The sequence below is a fragment of the Chinchilla lanigera genome, unplaced genomic scaffold, assembly GCF_000276665.1.
Source record: "Chinchilla lanigera isolate Chin_1 unplaced genomic scaffold, ChiLan1.0 scaffold00013, whole genome shotgun sequence".
Classification (NCBI taxonomy): domain Eukaryota; kingdom Metazoa; phylum Chordata; class Mammalia; order Rodentia; family Chinchillidae; genus Chinchilla; species Chinchilla lanigera.
This window is the reverse complement of record NW_004955414.1, coordinates 8687231-8702675: the sequence shown is the minus strand read 5'-3', so window position 1 is coordinate 8702675 and position 15445 is coordinate 8687231. Positions and strand designations below refer to the sequence as shown.

The 15445-nt window shown below is 35.4% G+C and overlaps 1 protein-coding gene across 12 annotated transcripts in view; it reads right to left on the bottom strand.

The window, feature by feature from the left end:
- Dlg2 (discs, large homolog 2 (Drosophila)) overlaps positions 1 to 15445 on the bottom strand; it is a 1924417-nt gene that overhangs the window by 468989 nt on the left and 1439983 nt on the right. For all 12 annotated transcript variants that reach the window (XM_013511774.1, XM_013511776.1, XM_005379786.2 and 9 more), the window contains one exon: positions 13097 to 13235. In XM_013511774.1, coding sequence (XP_013367228.1) covers positions 13097 to 13235 — 139 coding nt within the window. The remainder of the gene's footprint in view (positions 1 to 13096; positions 13236 to 15445) is intronic.

The following is a 15445-nucleotide window of genomic DNA, read 5'->3' as shown; positions in this document are numbered from 1 at the left end:
CATACTGTACATTAGCTCTATAACACTAATCTTGAATAACTGAATTTTGTACCTTTGACTGGCACCTTCATTTCCCCCTCAGTTGCAGAGCTGTGATCCACAACTAGGTCTATCAGTTCCCCCAAGTCATGCTCTTTCCTTTATATATCTTGCTCCCTCTGAAGAAATAAGTATCTGAGAGAAAACACTGGAAATTTAAAAGAACTGCATAAAATTAGGGATAGGGTTTATAATACTGGACCTTTAAAAATAATTAAGGAAAATCATTATGATCTCAATTATAATTTAGAGATTAATTCCCACATGTATAGCCTAAGCCATTTACCTGTTATATTCTACGTGGCTAGTACATTGCATATAATGTGGAATATCTTATAGCTTTTATCCCTTAACAGCGGGGGACAGAGTACAAATGGGAGAGCCTCTTGGTAAGTATTCCTGTGTAGAACTTTTACATTCTTGGCTCCTGTTACCTCCTGGGCCCTATGGAAGCTGTCATAAGAAGTCAGTTTGACTGGCTAATTCCTATTGTTTGTCCCAATCTCAGTCATCTCCTCTGAAAAGCTCGCTTTGACCCAGCAGGGACAAGACGCCTTTTCCAAATTCCCTATAGTTTGTGGTATTGCCCTCCAACACATTTCAATGCATTTCTATTGTTTGAGTTTTATTTGCCTGTATCTCTACATTGTTTACTTTCCTATCTCTCTGAAGATAGCAAACACTGGAAAGTATTGGTTGAATAAATCAAAAGGTGGAAAGATAAAATAATGTATATGTGGATGAAATGGAAAATTAGTAAAATGAACAGAAATGGAGAGGAAAAGGAGAAAACTTGAGAATTAAACATGAAAGAGAAGTAAGCATTTACATGAGATAGAGTACTGAGACAACCATTTGTGTGTACAGCTGATGGACACATAAACTGAGCCAAAAACTTTAAGAAATGAATCAGTCAGCATATCAAGTCTCATAAATGTTTGTATAATCCCATTAGATTCAGTACACAAATATTTACTGATTATTAAATATTTTCCAGGTATTCTCTGTGTTGAGGCTAACTGATACCAAAATAGACAAATCCCTGCTGTCAAAGAATTTACAGTTCAGTGCAAAGAAAGAGACAATGAACAAATATTCAAACAAACGTGTTGGGCAAGGATAAGTAGGGAGAAAAATAAAAACTGGTGATAGTTGTTTTATAAATTTTTCTTCATATTTTTGTACATCTATGATTTTCCACAAATACGTATTACTTTATGATTAGAAAAGAAATAAAAATGAAACTTTGGAAAGGCACAGTCCAAGAAGGATATAAGGGAGATTTCTAATAATAAAAAGAAAAATTGTTAGAAATGAGGATTAAAAAGAATGGCTCAGAAAATTATATAAAGGGAGTAATTTTAAAATATTTTTATCCAGATCAGCTCCATTATCTATAGTAATGAAATTACCTTGAAGGAAAAAGTGAATGGTACAGCCAACACTGATGAGATTTTTAAGTCTGTTATATAATAAGATAACAGCTAGATTTTTTAAGTCTGTTATATAGTAAGATAACAGTTAGATTTTTTAAGTCTGTTATGTAGTAAGACAACATTCCTAAGCCTTTGGAATGCAATGATTATAGCCCACAGTTTAAAAAAAGTTAAGGCAATTATTAATCTTAATACAGTAATCTAACTCATAGCAGCTGATGACACAGCAGATGGAAAGAAGTCACTCAGGGATTAAAACATGGCGAAGAGTAATTATCAAAGTACACATCTGCATGTAGACAATTAGGAGTCAGCTGCTTTCTTGTCACCTGTCAGAAAATTACATCATGGTGCGTGAATGAGAGAGTAAATTCCTAGAGGAAAAGCCTATGTGTGCCTGCCTTGAGTCATAGTATGTGCCTTGTTTCAGTATCACAGGGCCGGAAATCTGCTGTACATTGTGTTGGTGGTAATAGTCAATTCGCAGTGTAAGGAGCATATGATAGCTGTTGGCTTCTATAATAGTCTCTCCAAAATTCTTCATCGTCCACCATCAGCCAGCCCAGATAAGAAGCCCAATGATGAACTCATTCCATTAAAAAGTGATGCGACAGTAACTGTTTGAATTTTACAATTATAGCAACAATGGCTATAAATGAACGATGATCTTCCATAAAATTATAGGCATAGGGTTGTATGCTTATGTGTGGTTAATTCATAGGATGCACAGGAAATGATAAATACCTATAAAAGACAGTCTTAAAATGCTCATTACTATTTCATTTTTGCTCATATTAAATTCATTTCCTTGACAGTAAACATCAGCTTAATATGTTTTAATGCATATTTAGATATCCCTCTTTAATTAAGATTTGTCAGCTTCCCTATTAACATACTCTTTCTATTTCTAACAGCTCTGTCAATCACATCTCATGGTTTATGTAAGTAAGCCTAAATGGCTATGTAGAGCCATTATCAATAAAGAGAAAAACTCCCCTTGAGGCTTTCACTGAATGGTTTAGTCTCCATCTGTCTCACTGGTCTTGCCCCATTCCCTCCTTCCTATTATGACATTTTGTTTCAAGGGAGACATCACACTCTAAGGCTCCACCCTGCAGAAGGCAGGCATGCAGCACCAAGCAAAACAGTTAACTCAGAGACATTTCATTATGAATCCTTAATTTTTCTAACTTTTATAATGAATTTTATAAAACTATGAGGAGTCTGATGCCATTTTTTACTGAAATTTTTCAAGGAAAATATACATGCTGTTAGTTCTTGAGAGCTAATATGAAAAAAAAAAGGTGAAAAATCAACAAATTATCCAGAGGACAGTTGTATTTAGCCAGAGAGGTCAGACTGATTGATTGGTTTATACCATATTCGGTTTAATTGAGTCCTTTTCTCTGTTACTTTTCTTTCTTTGCTGATACAAAATACCTGATGCCCAAAAGTAAGGAAGGAAAGGTTTATTTAGTTCTCAGTTTGTGGAGGTTTCAGTATATACTCAGCTGGCTCTGAGGCAGGGTGGCACATGGCAGAGGGCAACAGTTCATGGTGGTGGAAAACAGCAAAAGCAACAAGAGCAAAAAGAGAGCAGTGGAAAGAGCAAGCCTCTTTCCTTCCCTTACACTGTATGCAAACTATCCGCCCCAGGGCAGGTGTAGCACTCATACACATAATTCTGACATTGGACCATGAGTCAGTCATAAACTCTAGAAGCCCATCCCATGACTGCATGAGGCTTTGGGGGGACAAAGGGGCACAAACCATAACAGTCCTACAATAAACTTTCAGGTCAGGTGGTACTAGATATTCATAGTGGTCATAAAAATAGAGATTCTCAGTAAAGAATTCAGACTGTATGCCTTTCTGCAAATAAAATATTCTAATGTCCTCTGCAGGATAAGTTGGACAAATATATATGCAGATTATAACAAGTTTGAGCAGCTATATAATATTGTTGGCTATATTTTAGAAAATGATTGAAGGATGTTTACCAAGAGGGTTTTATTTGTGGAATAGTTCATTTAAAAATTCTTATTTAGTACTAATATTTGTCAAGTGCTTCCTTCTTTCCATGCACTTTACATGTATTTACTGATCACTGTCACAAAAAACCTACAAGATAGATGATTCTCCTCCTTTTATAAATGAGAAAACAAAAGGAAAGAGAAGTTGCATAACCTATCCAAGGTGACACAGCTAGCAAGTGGTCAAGGTGGGATTCAACCCTAGCAGATGCCCCAGGACCCACACACCTAATCATTCTGCTATACTGAGTATGATTCTAAACTAGGGTCATCTGACTGCTTAGATTGCTCCTAGCTCTTTTCCACTGTATTTGGTTAAAAGCATACAGGAAAAGATTTCTTTACTTTATAAGATGATGGAACTCCTAGTCTATTCAGAAGTGGTTTTAAATTACTAATACAAAATAAAAAGGAGAGAGGCTAGAACATGCCCATACTTTACTATGATGTGAAGTGGTATCTGATCCCCTGAAAGTGTGTTCCTAATGGAGACCAGAAGCCCTGAGCCATCGTTAAGGGACTGTTTCTGTGAAACAGAAATAATAATTGGCAAGTTTGGGCAATTTAGCTCAGTGCTTCTCCAACTTGAGTACTCTTTTGTACCTTGGGGTTTGTGGAATTTGCCGGGGACTATGGATATTTCTAAAAAAAATCTTTATGTATCAATTTCACTTTAAGATTTTGTAAGAAAGTTATTTTTACACTAAAAAAAAGAATATTCTCCAAGCTTTTGTGAGAAAACACTAGTTTTTTTGTGTTTTATGTTTGGGCAGGAAGCTACATATTTTATTCCAGATCCTAAGGTGAATAAGTTCATTTTGGAAGGTATATGGATAGAAATGTTTGTGAAACAGTGGTGCAGCCTCTAAATCATTCTGATCTACCAAGTTAAACACAAGAAAAAAGTAAAAAGAAACAATAATAATAATTGCAAATACTTATGCTGTTCCTAAAAGAAAACTTTATAGGTAATGAAAAGTGTAAAGATAGTAACGAAATAGCCTACATGCATGCCTGCTCTTCACAAGAAAGTGGGACTCCAGCTCACAGTGTCGCTGGGAGCCCACCTTCCTTGTGTCTCTGTTCTTCTCCCACTGATGCTCCTCCTCCAAGTCTGGCTGGTATAAACTTTTCTCCACATAGCACCAGTGTTGTTTTTTAAACATAAGACAGATCAAATCATTCTGCTGTGTAATACTTAAAAATTTTTTTTAGTATGGTTCTCTCCAACAACATGTATTTATTAGTACATGTTTGCGGTCCATAATATTTACATTCCTTGTGTGTATTTGCTAGATGTACATAACACATCTTAATTCTTTTTTTCATCCCCTTTCCCAGCCTCCCTCCATCTCTCAATCCCTTTCCTATTTGAGAAAGATCCATTTCCTCTTAATTATCTTTTATTCTGTTCTTTATACTTTGGCTTTCTCATATAAAAGACACCGTGTGATATTTAAGTTTATGTATCTGATTTATTTTACTCAACTTTATGGGCTCAAGGGGCATCCATTTTCCTACGAATGATTCAGGCTTATCCTTTTGTGTGACAGAATAGTACTCCACTGTGTGTAAATAGCACATTTTCTTTATCAGCTCATTTGTTAATGGACATATGGACAGCTTCCAAGATTTAGCTGTTATGAACTGTACTTCTATACACATGAGTATGTATTCATCACTGCAGTGCAATGTCTTTAACACTTTTGGGAAGATACCTAGAAGGAGACTAGCTGGGTCAAAAGGAATTCTATTTTTAGCTTTTGTTTTTTGATGAATCTCCATATTGATTCTCAGAGTGGTTGTACCAGCTAACATTCTCACTAAAAATGCAGAAGAGTTCTTTTATCTCCACAGCCTCATCAGCATTTGTTATTATTAGATTTCTTGATGATGTCCACTCTATTTGGGGTAAAATGGAATATTAGTCTTGCTTTAATTTGCATTTATTTAATGGCCAGTGATGTTAAGCATTTCTTCATGCATTTATTGGTCCTTTGTACTTCTTCTATGAAGTGTCTATTCATTTCACTTGCCCACTTTTTGACTGAGTCTTTTACTTTGGGGTGTCTATTTTGAGTTCTTCATAAGTTATATATGTCTTAGTTACTTTCCTCATTGCTGAGACAAAATACCATACACTCAAAGGTAAGGGAGGAAGGTTTATTTCAGCTTAAAGTTCACTGAGGCTTCAGTCCACAGTCAGCTGGCTCCAAGACAGGGTGGCTTGGCAGAAGGGCATTGCAGAGGAGAAATAGTCCATGGTGTGGCAGATCAGGCAGAAGGCAGTAAAAGAGTGAAGTAGCAAAGCAGCTTCTTTCTATCTTTTCATATTCCATCCAGGCCAACTGCCTTTTGTGAGGTGCCTCCCATACCCAGGTGGGGTGCCCTTAATCCCAGCATCACATCCTTAATCCCACTATCACATCTCAGTCCCAGCATTATACACCCTCATCCAGCCACCTTCAAAACTCCCCATGGGGTGATATCTAGATACAAGCCATAACATTAGATATTAGGCCTCTGATTAATATAATAGCTGGCAATTCTTTTTCAAATTCTGCAGGCTCTCTTTGCATTTTTTTGTTGTTTCTTTTGCTGTTCAGAAGCTTTTTAATTTGATATAATTCTATTTGTTGACTCTCAGCACTATTTCACGTGTAACCAGGTTTCTATTCAGAAAGTCCTGTCTATGCCTCTGACTTCAAGAGTTTTATCTATTTTATCTTTCATCAAGTTAAACTTTTTTGTTTTAATCTTTGGTTCTTTGATCATTTTGATTTTAGGTTAGTATGCAGTGAAAGATACAGGTCTAGATTTAATCTTTTGCAAGTGGATAGTCAGTTTTGCCAACACCATTTATTGAAGAAGCTGTCCTTCCTCCAGTGTATGTCTTTGGCCCTGTTGTCGAAGATCAAATAGTTCAATTTGCTTGGTGTTGTTTCTATATCCTCTGTTCTGTTCCACTGTTCTTCCTGTCTGTTTTTATGTCAGTATAATGATTTTTTTTTATCACAGCAGCTTTGTAATGTAATTTCAAGTTAGAGATTGTGATGCCTCCTGCTTTGTTCATTACCCCAAACTGCTTTTGCTATTGAGGGTCTGTTCTGGTTCTATATGAATTTTAAGGCTGTTTTTTCCAGTTCTATTAAGAATGTTGGTATTTAGATAAGGATAGCATTAAATCTGTATATTAGTTTTGGAAATATGGCTATTATTAACTATATTAGTTCTGCCTGTCCAGGAACATGGGATATCTTTCCATTCTCTTATGTTCTCTTTGATTTCCTTTTTCAGAATGCTGTCGTTTTTGGCAGAGAAGTCTTTCATTTTCTTAGGATGATTCCTAAGTATTTAAATTTCTTGGTGTTATTGTAAATGGTATTGTACTTTTCAATGGAGTTCCAGTGTATTTAAAAATAAATGTTTACTTTACCATTACCTACAAAGGCCTATATCTTCTGGCCGCTGCCTTTTTCAACAACCTTATGTTGTCTATGTTTCCATGAGCTCCTCTCTTTTTAGCCAAGGTAGGCTTCTATATGTTACTGGAACACACCACACTTACTCATGAGTCAGGAATGTTCCCTCATCTTTACATCACTGCTCTCTTCTTATGATTCAGGTCTCGGCTCCAATGGTCTCTCCTCAGAGAAGTTGTCCCAGTGTATCGTACATCATGCTGTTCTCTTGCACAGTCATTGCCTGTCACATCACCTAATTTATTTTCTTCGCATCACTTAGCACTTAGATATATTTCTATCTATCTACATCTATTTATATCTATATCTACATCTGTGTAGGTATTTCTTACTTAACATACTAAGGTATAAATTCCACGAGGGTAGAGACTTTGTGTCATCTGTTCAGCACTGTGATTTTGTTGCTAACAACCATGCTTGATACATGGTAGGAATAGAGTATCCACTGAATGAGTAAACAAATGAATCAATGACAAAGAAAAAGACAACCTGGGTATTCAGTATATGGCATGTCAAGTAAGCTAGTGTTTATAATTTGGGCAGAATATAGTGGAAATAGACTTCAGACTTGTATGATTAGATGTTTTTAGTAAATAGTGTAATGAAACTGATGAATATCATAGTCATAGTTTGGCACCATCCTTGGATAAGAAACTTTCTTTGTGACTTTGTTTAGCTTATATGTTTTGATCAACCAAACTATATGGAAGCAGAAAGACACTTGGGTATACCAAGTTTGGGGTTAGATAAACTTGGTTTCTAACACTGGGAAATGTATATATATATTTTAATCTATAATTTATGTACCTGATTTTCATAATGACATTTACTGCACAGTGACATTTCCCGTAGAGTAACATTTCCCATAACTTGGGAAATGAAGTGTCTATATTTTAAAAGTGTAGTTTACTTTGTATCCACATTTTTTTCATTTCAACATTACTGGTTTGTTTGCACATCCTATGAGAATTACCTAGATGGTGAAGATGTGTTATTTTCACTTCTGAATACTAGAGAAGAATTAATTGGCTGGGAACCAGCGTTGTAGGTATATGAAAAATAGACACCATTCATAGTTGAACCTTGATTGACTGCTGTGTCTTATAATTGCTACTTTCTTAGTCTAGATAAGAGATTATGAACATTAGTTGAGAAAAACAGAAAGAATACTGAATCTTGGGTACTCAAAAACATAAGTTCTAAACTAACACTGGGACTAGGAAAAACTAACAAATTCTGGGCATTATGCACCTTGCCCATCAGAGGGAGATTAGTCTCTAGATTTATTTACAGCCCTTCTAACTCTGATACTCTATAATTCCTGAGCCAAAAAAGATCTCAGTATCAATGCTTTCCAAAAATTGAAAACCAAATATCTACAATCACAATGAATGCTGATTTACGGGAAACTCAGAAAGCATTCTACTAACAGAAATTTATCAAATATTTTTGTCTGAACCCTCTTCACATCAATGGAAAAGTATGTTTTAAATAGTGAGAAATAGATAAAGTAAGTCATTAGAGCACTATTTTAATCAAAATTGTTTAAAACTTTTACAACATATCCATATGTCATAAAAATGTGAGTATATGTCAGAGAAATAGAGAAACACTTCTTTCAACAGATGAAGGTATGATCTTGTACACAAAAGTTTCCAATTTGATATAATTTTATAGGTTGTAAGAAAGTTTCCATTTCATAGAGTAAAGGTGGATTCCATAGTTGTAATATGTAAAGTGGACACTGTCCACATGTGATCTTTGATTGTAGTGGTTTGTAATTATTACTTTCTTATTCCAGGCCAAAACAAACAAACAAACAAACAAGCAAACAAACTAATGAATATCAGTTTAGAGAAAAAGAAACCTAATGGCCCAAGGTTCATCATTAGAGATTCATTTCTTGACTTATTATTGCAGGAGAATGCAAAGTAGGCTTTAAACATAGGCTACTATATAACTGAGGATGCTAATAAATTTATATAGTCTTATAAAAATGACAAACAATGTTTACACATATTATCACATTAAAATCTTATAATGCCTTGAGGATATTAAAAGATCCTTTATCCAAAACTACAGATGAGAAAATCAAGACTGGTAGAAATTATGAGACTTGCTTAGCCATGTAGATAGTGGGGCTGGGACACAAACCCAGTCTATTTTATTCAACATTTCTCCATTTATTCAGCACTTCTGTGCAACAGGCTGCATGAGATGAGGGGTGTGAATGAGGGGATGAGACCTTTAAAGACAGATAGATCTGAGTTCTAACTTTGATTCTGCTACTTGCTATAATGATATGGGCAATTTTCTAACTTCTTTTTTTTTTTTTTGGTTTTTCTCCGGTACCGGGAACCGAACTCAAGACCTTGCGCTTGCCAGGCAGGCGCTTTTGCCGCTGAGCTAAATCCCCAGCCCCTATTTTCTAACTTCTTTACTGTTCCTATCTGCAAAAATCAATAAGATATAGGCAATGGTATACATGGAAGTACTCAGTGTTAATGATACAGAGTAGTGACCTTTTCATTTTTTGCTATTTTTATATTTAATCTTTCAGGTAGGTTCATTGTGAGAGAAAGTATAGGAATATAAAGGCAGTTTAAGCGTAGGTACAGTTTTATTTTATGAGTCTTATATTTCAAACTTTAACATTTGCTTTCATCTTATTTTACTTCACATTCTTTTGTGCCTGAAGGAGCTATTCCCCTACTACAAATAACTTTTCTGATCAATGGACTCTGACCTATGCTTATACAGTTTTGAAGTTCAGATACAAGAGTCATTTCTTCTTTAAAGCTTCCTTCAATATCATAAGCTGTTCCCGTGGCATCCATGTAAAATTAAAGCTCAATAAATATTCCTAAGTGCCTCTTATGGGGTTAGGTAACTCTGTGACAGTGACAAGATGGCATTTCATAGAAGTAAGCTAGTTTTGTTTATTTCTGTTCCTAGACTTTTGAATTTTATTCAGAAGACCTTTGACATTTAAAAAATTAGGAATGACATAAAGTTACTAGCTTTTTATTTCCTAAGTAAGGGCATAATAAATAACTGGCATTGGCCATTTATTTATTTTTAACAAAGAAAGGATATTTTGGCCTCAGAATATATAATCTCAATATTTTGAAACAGTCAATAAACTAGGTTTTATGGAAAACTTCATGGAGAAGCAGGGTCTGCATAACCAGGGAATAGGCACTGGTGACCCACTGGTTTACATATGTTTGATTTACCTATGTTTGCTATGCTTGCTTTAGTAGTACTTGGATGCTATTTTTCAGTCCTCCATTTCTAATGCACTGCCCCTTGCTTAGGAGGACATATTTAATTAATATCATCAAATACCTCTGAGCCCTACAGTAAAGCCTATAGTACATGCACATATGAGAGGACACCAGAAATGGTCAGAGTGTGGTGAGAAGGGTGTTGTACGTGTGTGTACTGCTTTAATTTACTTCAGAAGTTTACCAGACAACAACCACTCAGAAGATTTTACACAGAATTATCAGTGAAACTGTCCTGCAGAGGAGCAGAGGTGGATCAGAGACGGGAAGGAAGAAGGAAGGGTATATTCAGTCTAGGCAGGAGTTCATTCTTTTCCCAGGATATCATCTGTAAGAACAGTCTACGTGATCTCTGAATTGAATGAGGAATTATGCTAATTCTAGGTACTGTAAGTATATAATATTCATTGTGTTTATTATGGATCAGATACTATCCTAAGTTTTTTTGATTAATTATCGCCTTTAACCATTATAACAACTTGTTGAGATAGATTTGATTGCTATTTCCTTGTGCAGATGAGGAAATTGAGGCTTGCAGAGACCAAACAATTTGCCCAGGGCCATGAAGCCAGAGATGGAGGCAGGGCCCCAGACTGGTCTAGCTGTCTGCAGAGCTCATCAAAACTCTCAGATCCCTTCAAAAGCCACATTATTTCTGCGAGAAGCACAGTGTTATAGGACTTGATTTGCAGCTGAAAGTATGGAGAAAATTTAAATATTTCTTCCTAGTCAGGATTTTAAAGCTGTAGGGGCAACTCAGATTTTATACTTAAAAACTATTTCCTCAACCTCTTTGAACTTTCATTTCTACATATCTGCAATGGTAATGAAAAACTTTCTTTCTGTGCTTTGGGAGGATTAAATAGAGTGTGTATTTTAAACAGATAACAAAGGGTCTTGATTATGAAGAGGCTTTAATAACTGCTAATTTGTTATGGAGCCTACTAAGAGAAAATGAATTTTTCAAATTAAAATCTTCAAATATTAGCAACAGGGCAAGAACAAATAGATCATTGCTCTGGTAGATAAAGGTGACCATATTTACACAATTCTTTATAGAGCCATGAGGATTATCTTTGCCGCAGCCCTCATTTTAATTGAGAGCATAAAGATCAGACACTTCCGCACAGGAGGAAATTTATATTTGATTTACACCACAGATGCATATGTTCAGCTTCCAAATGTTCCATTTCTTGGCTAAATATATAACAAGCTACTTCAGCAAACCTGATATTAGAATATAAATGGAAAATGCTCAATCATTTAAAAAGATATACGGAAGACCAGAAAGGCCAAAGAATGTACACGTCCCAGCAGGAAGTCTTTACTTTTTAAAAGGCTGACAAATGGCTTCAATTACAAAGGCAGGATGTAGAGCCCAAATAATCCATCTTTATCACTTTTTCAACAAACAAAAACATACAGAAATAAATGTACATATCTATATTTAATCTCAGTTTTGGTAAAAGTATTTATTTAAGGAGAAAATCAAATAGTAGAGCAATGTGTAAAATATGAAATTAAGTTTGTAAATTCAATGTCAAGCCCTGCCTTTCTCTGAGCATACATTTGTGCAGGTGTTTCTGGGCATGGAAAGGGTATGACATGGTGGGCTGTCATGTGGGGTACCTCAAACTCGAGCCCTTTGGAGGGAGATTTTTGTTTCTTAAACATCTTTGCATTTCTTTGGCAAATATATTAAGCATATATTCCTTTGAGTACAGTATATATTACTTTGAAACAAAATCATTAAAATTATAAAGAAAAATATAAATTTCTCATTCATTTACTCATTTATTCATTAATATATTAATCATTCAACATTTCTTGAATCTTCATGGAGGCCATTTAAATGAGCTATGTTGGTCTTCTCTGTGGACTGTCAAATCTGGCTTTTTCAGAAGACTGCTGTATACATTTGGCTCTTCTTGTGGGGTTGGTAATGTAATTCTCTGCTCTCATAATCTGACCCTATTTGCATTTGGAATTAACAGGGTTTATTAATTTCAAACCACTTCTAGTTAATTTTGATCTTTTCCTTCTCACTTACCAGCTGTGATCAAAGAATATGGTGAATGTTTAAATTAAAAAGTAATCTATTACAGTAAAAACCACATTGACATTAATCTCCCTCAAAGTACTCTCCCTCAATTCAAACATAGTATCCTATTGTTTTTGCCACTTTCTAAAGCAGTTCTGGAAGTCCTCTTACATCAGCATTTTCTGTTGTGCTGTCCTTACTTTTTCTGTGTCCTGAATGGATTCAAACTATTTACTTTTCATGGTCACTTTGACCTAGGAGGAGAGTAACCAGTCTCATAGTTGCAGATCTACTGAATAAGGTGGACAGGACCCACATTATGTTTTCATTTGATAGGAATTGCTATAAATGGCTGATCCATGAGGGTAATCAAAAATATAGTGAATGGTTAAATTTTTAAAAATGTATTATAATAAAAACACATTGCCAAGAATGATGTGTGTTCAAAGTAAGGGGGATTTTGAATATTTGGGGGGATAACAACGTGTCTTTTACTGTAAAAAGATTTAAAAAATTTAAACACATTTTTGAGTACCCCTTGATAGTTAGTACACTAGAGACAGTATGATTTTACTTCCTAATAGAGGGGAATAACAGATATTCATAACAACAGATATTTACAAATATTTGCAGATTTCCACTTGAGGCAAGACTATAATAAATTTGAAACAGATTTAGAAATTTTTGTAAGTCCCCAAAGTAACAGCTGACATGTTAGGCAAATGTGACCTTTCCTGGTAATGACCTCAAACCCGATTAATCAAGAAGCATAGCTGACCTGGTGTAGTCATCTTCAACAAGCATGTGCTTTGGGATTGGCGAGTACCTTCCCGGAGAGATAGGTGGCAGGGAGGTTTTGTATTCTAAAGTGCCACTGTTGCCAGAGAGTAGATGGTTTTCCATTGGTGGAGAATAAGCTATGGGGTGGGGAAAATAAAGAAATGGAAAGAAGCCTGTTATGCGGGTGATTCAACTTGCCATGATATACTTTAGAGGATAGGCTAAACATAGAAGGGCTTTGCTACATGCCAAGGATTTTCCTGTCCTGCAGGAGGTGGTGGTTGCTGTTTGTTACATTTCCTATATATAAGCACATCATGACCATTAGGATAGGAAAGCTGCAATAAAGCCCAGTTAGTATAATTAGGTGAACAGAAGAATTGGAGAAAAGACCCAGCACATACATTTTCTGAATAATGATTAATTTTCCACTGAAATAAGAATGTTAACTTTGTAGTTGCAGAGCTCACATTCTTTTTACATAATTAATAGTCAATCATCAAAAATAAAAGCCTCCTGAGGAATAAGTTCTTATGTAGGATTTTCTCTCCAGCTGCACTATACTGTCATTATAGAAAGGATAAAATTGGCCTTTCTTTCTATTCCTTTTCCTTAATTCATCACCTTTTCAAGCAAGTGAACACACTATCTTACTGGTCTCCTGACTTCACTCTTTCCTCCAGAGCATTATAAATTAAATTCTCCTAAAATACAGCTTTAATAATGTTGTGCTTTTGTGTAAACATTCTCCTTTTAACATTTTTTATATTGAATGTAGTATCAACCCCCTTATCATTTTTACAAAACTGATCCATTTCATTATCTCCCTGACTCATATCCTATATCCTCAAGCAAAACTTGCACTTCCCGATATCTGCACCTTTGTTCTGCTGGAAGTACCTACAATTCATTTCTTTTTCCCTATCTCAGATGTTGCAATCTCATAATTCATCAAGATACAAGTCAAATGCTACCCTCTGCATAAAGATTTTTCTGATCAGACCCAGGTGGATGATTTTCTTTCTCCCTTGAGTCCTTAAAGGCAATGTGTTTTTTACCTTTCCTATTGCAGATACACCTCTTATTCTACCAAATACTGCAGCTATTTATGTATCTAAATTAACTTACTTTTCAACCAGTCTCCTAGAAAAAAGGCCATGATGGTGTCCCTTCTACAACATACAACACCACCTTTCAAGGCATCACATACATATTAATGGACCCAACACATATTTCTTGAACTGATTAGAAAGTTTTGTTTTCTAACTTTTCTCTCTTTCACATTAACCTTATATGCCCTTCATGAGGCGATTCAGACACTTAGGGTTGAATTCTCAAAATTTATCCATTTTGTAAAAATCTGAAAGTTAAAATTCCTTTGTTAAGGTAAGACTAATCTCAGTTTGCTGTCTAGAGATAGAGATAGTGTCATTGATTTTGGGGGCAAGTAATTTCAGAATCATTATTAAGAAAAGTAATAGCTAATGTAATGGTGGGTAACAAAATTATTCAACCCTTAAATTTTTCTCAGGAGAAACATTTCAATCTAAGAGAGGTCAAACAACTTGCTTTAGACCATAGTAGTAATTAGCAGCAGGGCCTGATGATATCCTGAGCTCCTAGACTCACAATGGACTCTCACAATTTCAAAATGAGTGAGCTTATGACAATAAAGCATTCATTACATTTACATATGAAGTGAATAGTTTTAAAATTTAGTGCCCAATGACAAAACCTCAGAAATGTTTCTTGTTGACTTTTTAGCAGGTTAGAAAATATGAGGCTTATGGGGCCAAAGTTTTATGATCATGAATACATTCATCTTGGATTATGTGAGGACCCCAGCACATCATCTCATGTTTCTTGTTGATTTAGAGCCCTCTCCCTCTGCCCACCTCTATCCTCATAGTGACCAATTATTTTTTCTTGTTTTCCAGTAATGTAAAGTTTAGGTAAAGGGAAAAGCTATGATGATGATTGAGGATCACAAGTTCCCTGGTAAGTACAACAGACCATGCTCAGGAATAAACGCAGAGCTCTCTGGTTTATTTTGTCAGCATCTCTTTTTCATTCTGCTACTGTATAGGTCTGAACTAGGAAAAGAGAATACTTGGGGCTTGGGAAATAGTCTTGTGAAATGTGTTGCCCCTACACTATTGCAACCGCCCTTCCACAATAAATATCATTAAGCCATTCTGTAATGGTGGATCTGCCAACTCACTGAGGTTCCCACCAGGTAAGGTGCCAAAAAGGAACAGGGGGATGAAGTATGGAATACTCTCAAGTATTTCCAGAAGCTACACAGGAGTGAGGGAGTAAGCAGAGGACTCTGAAGATCATTTTGTAG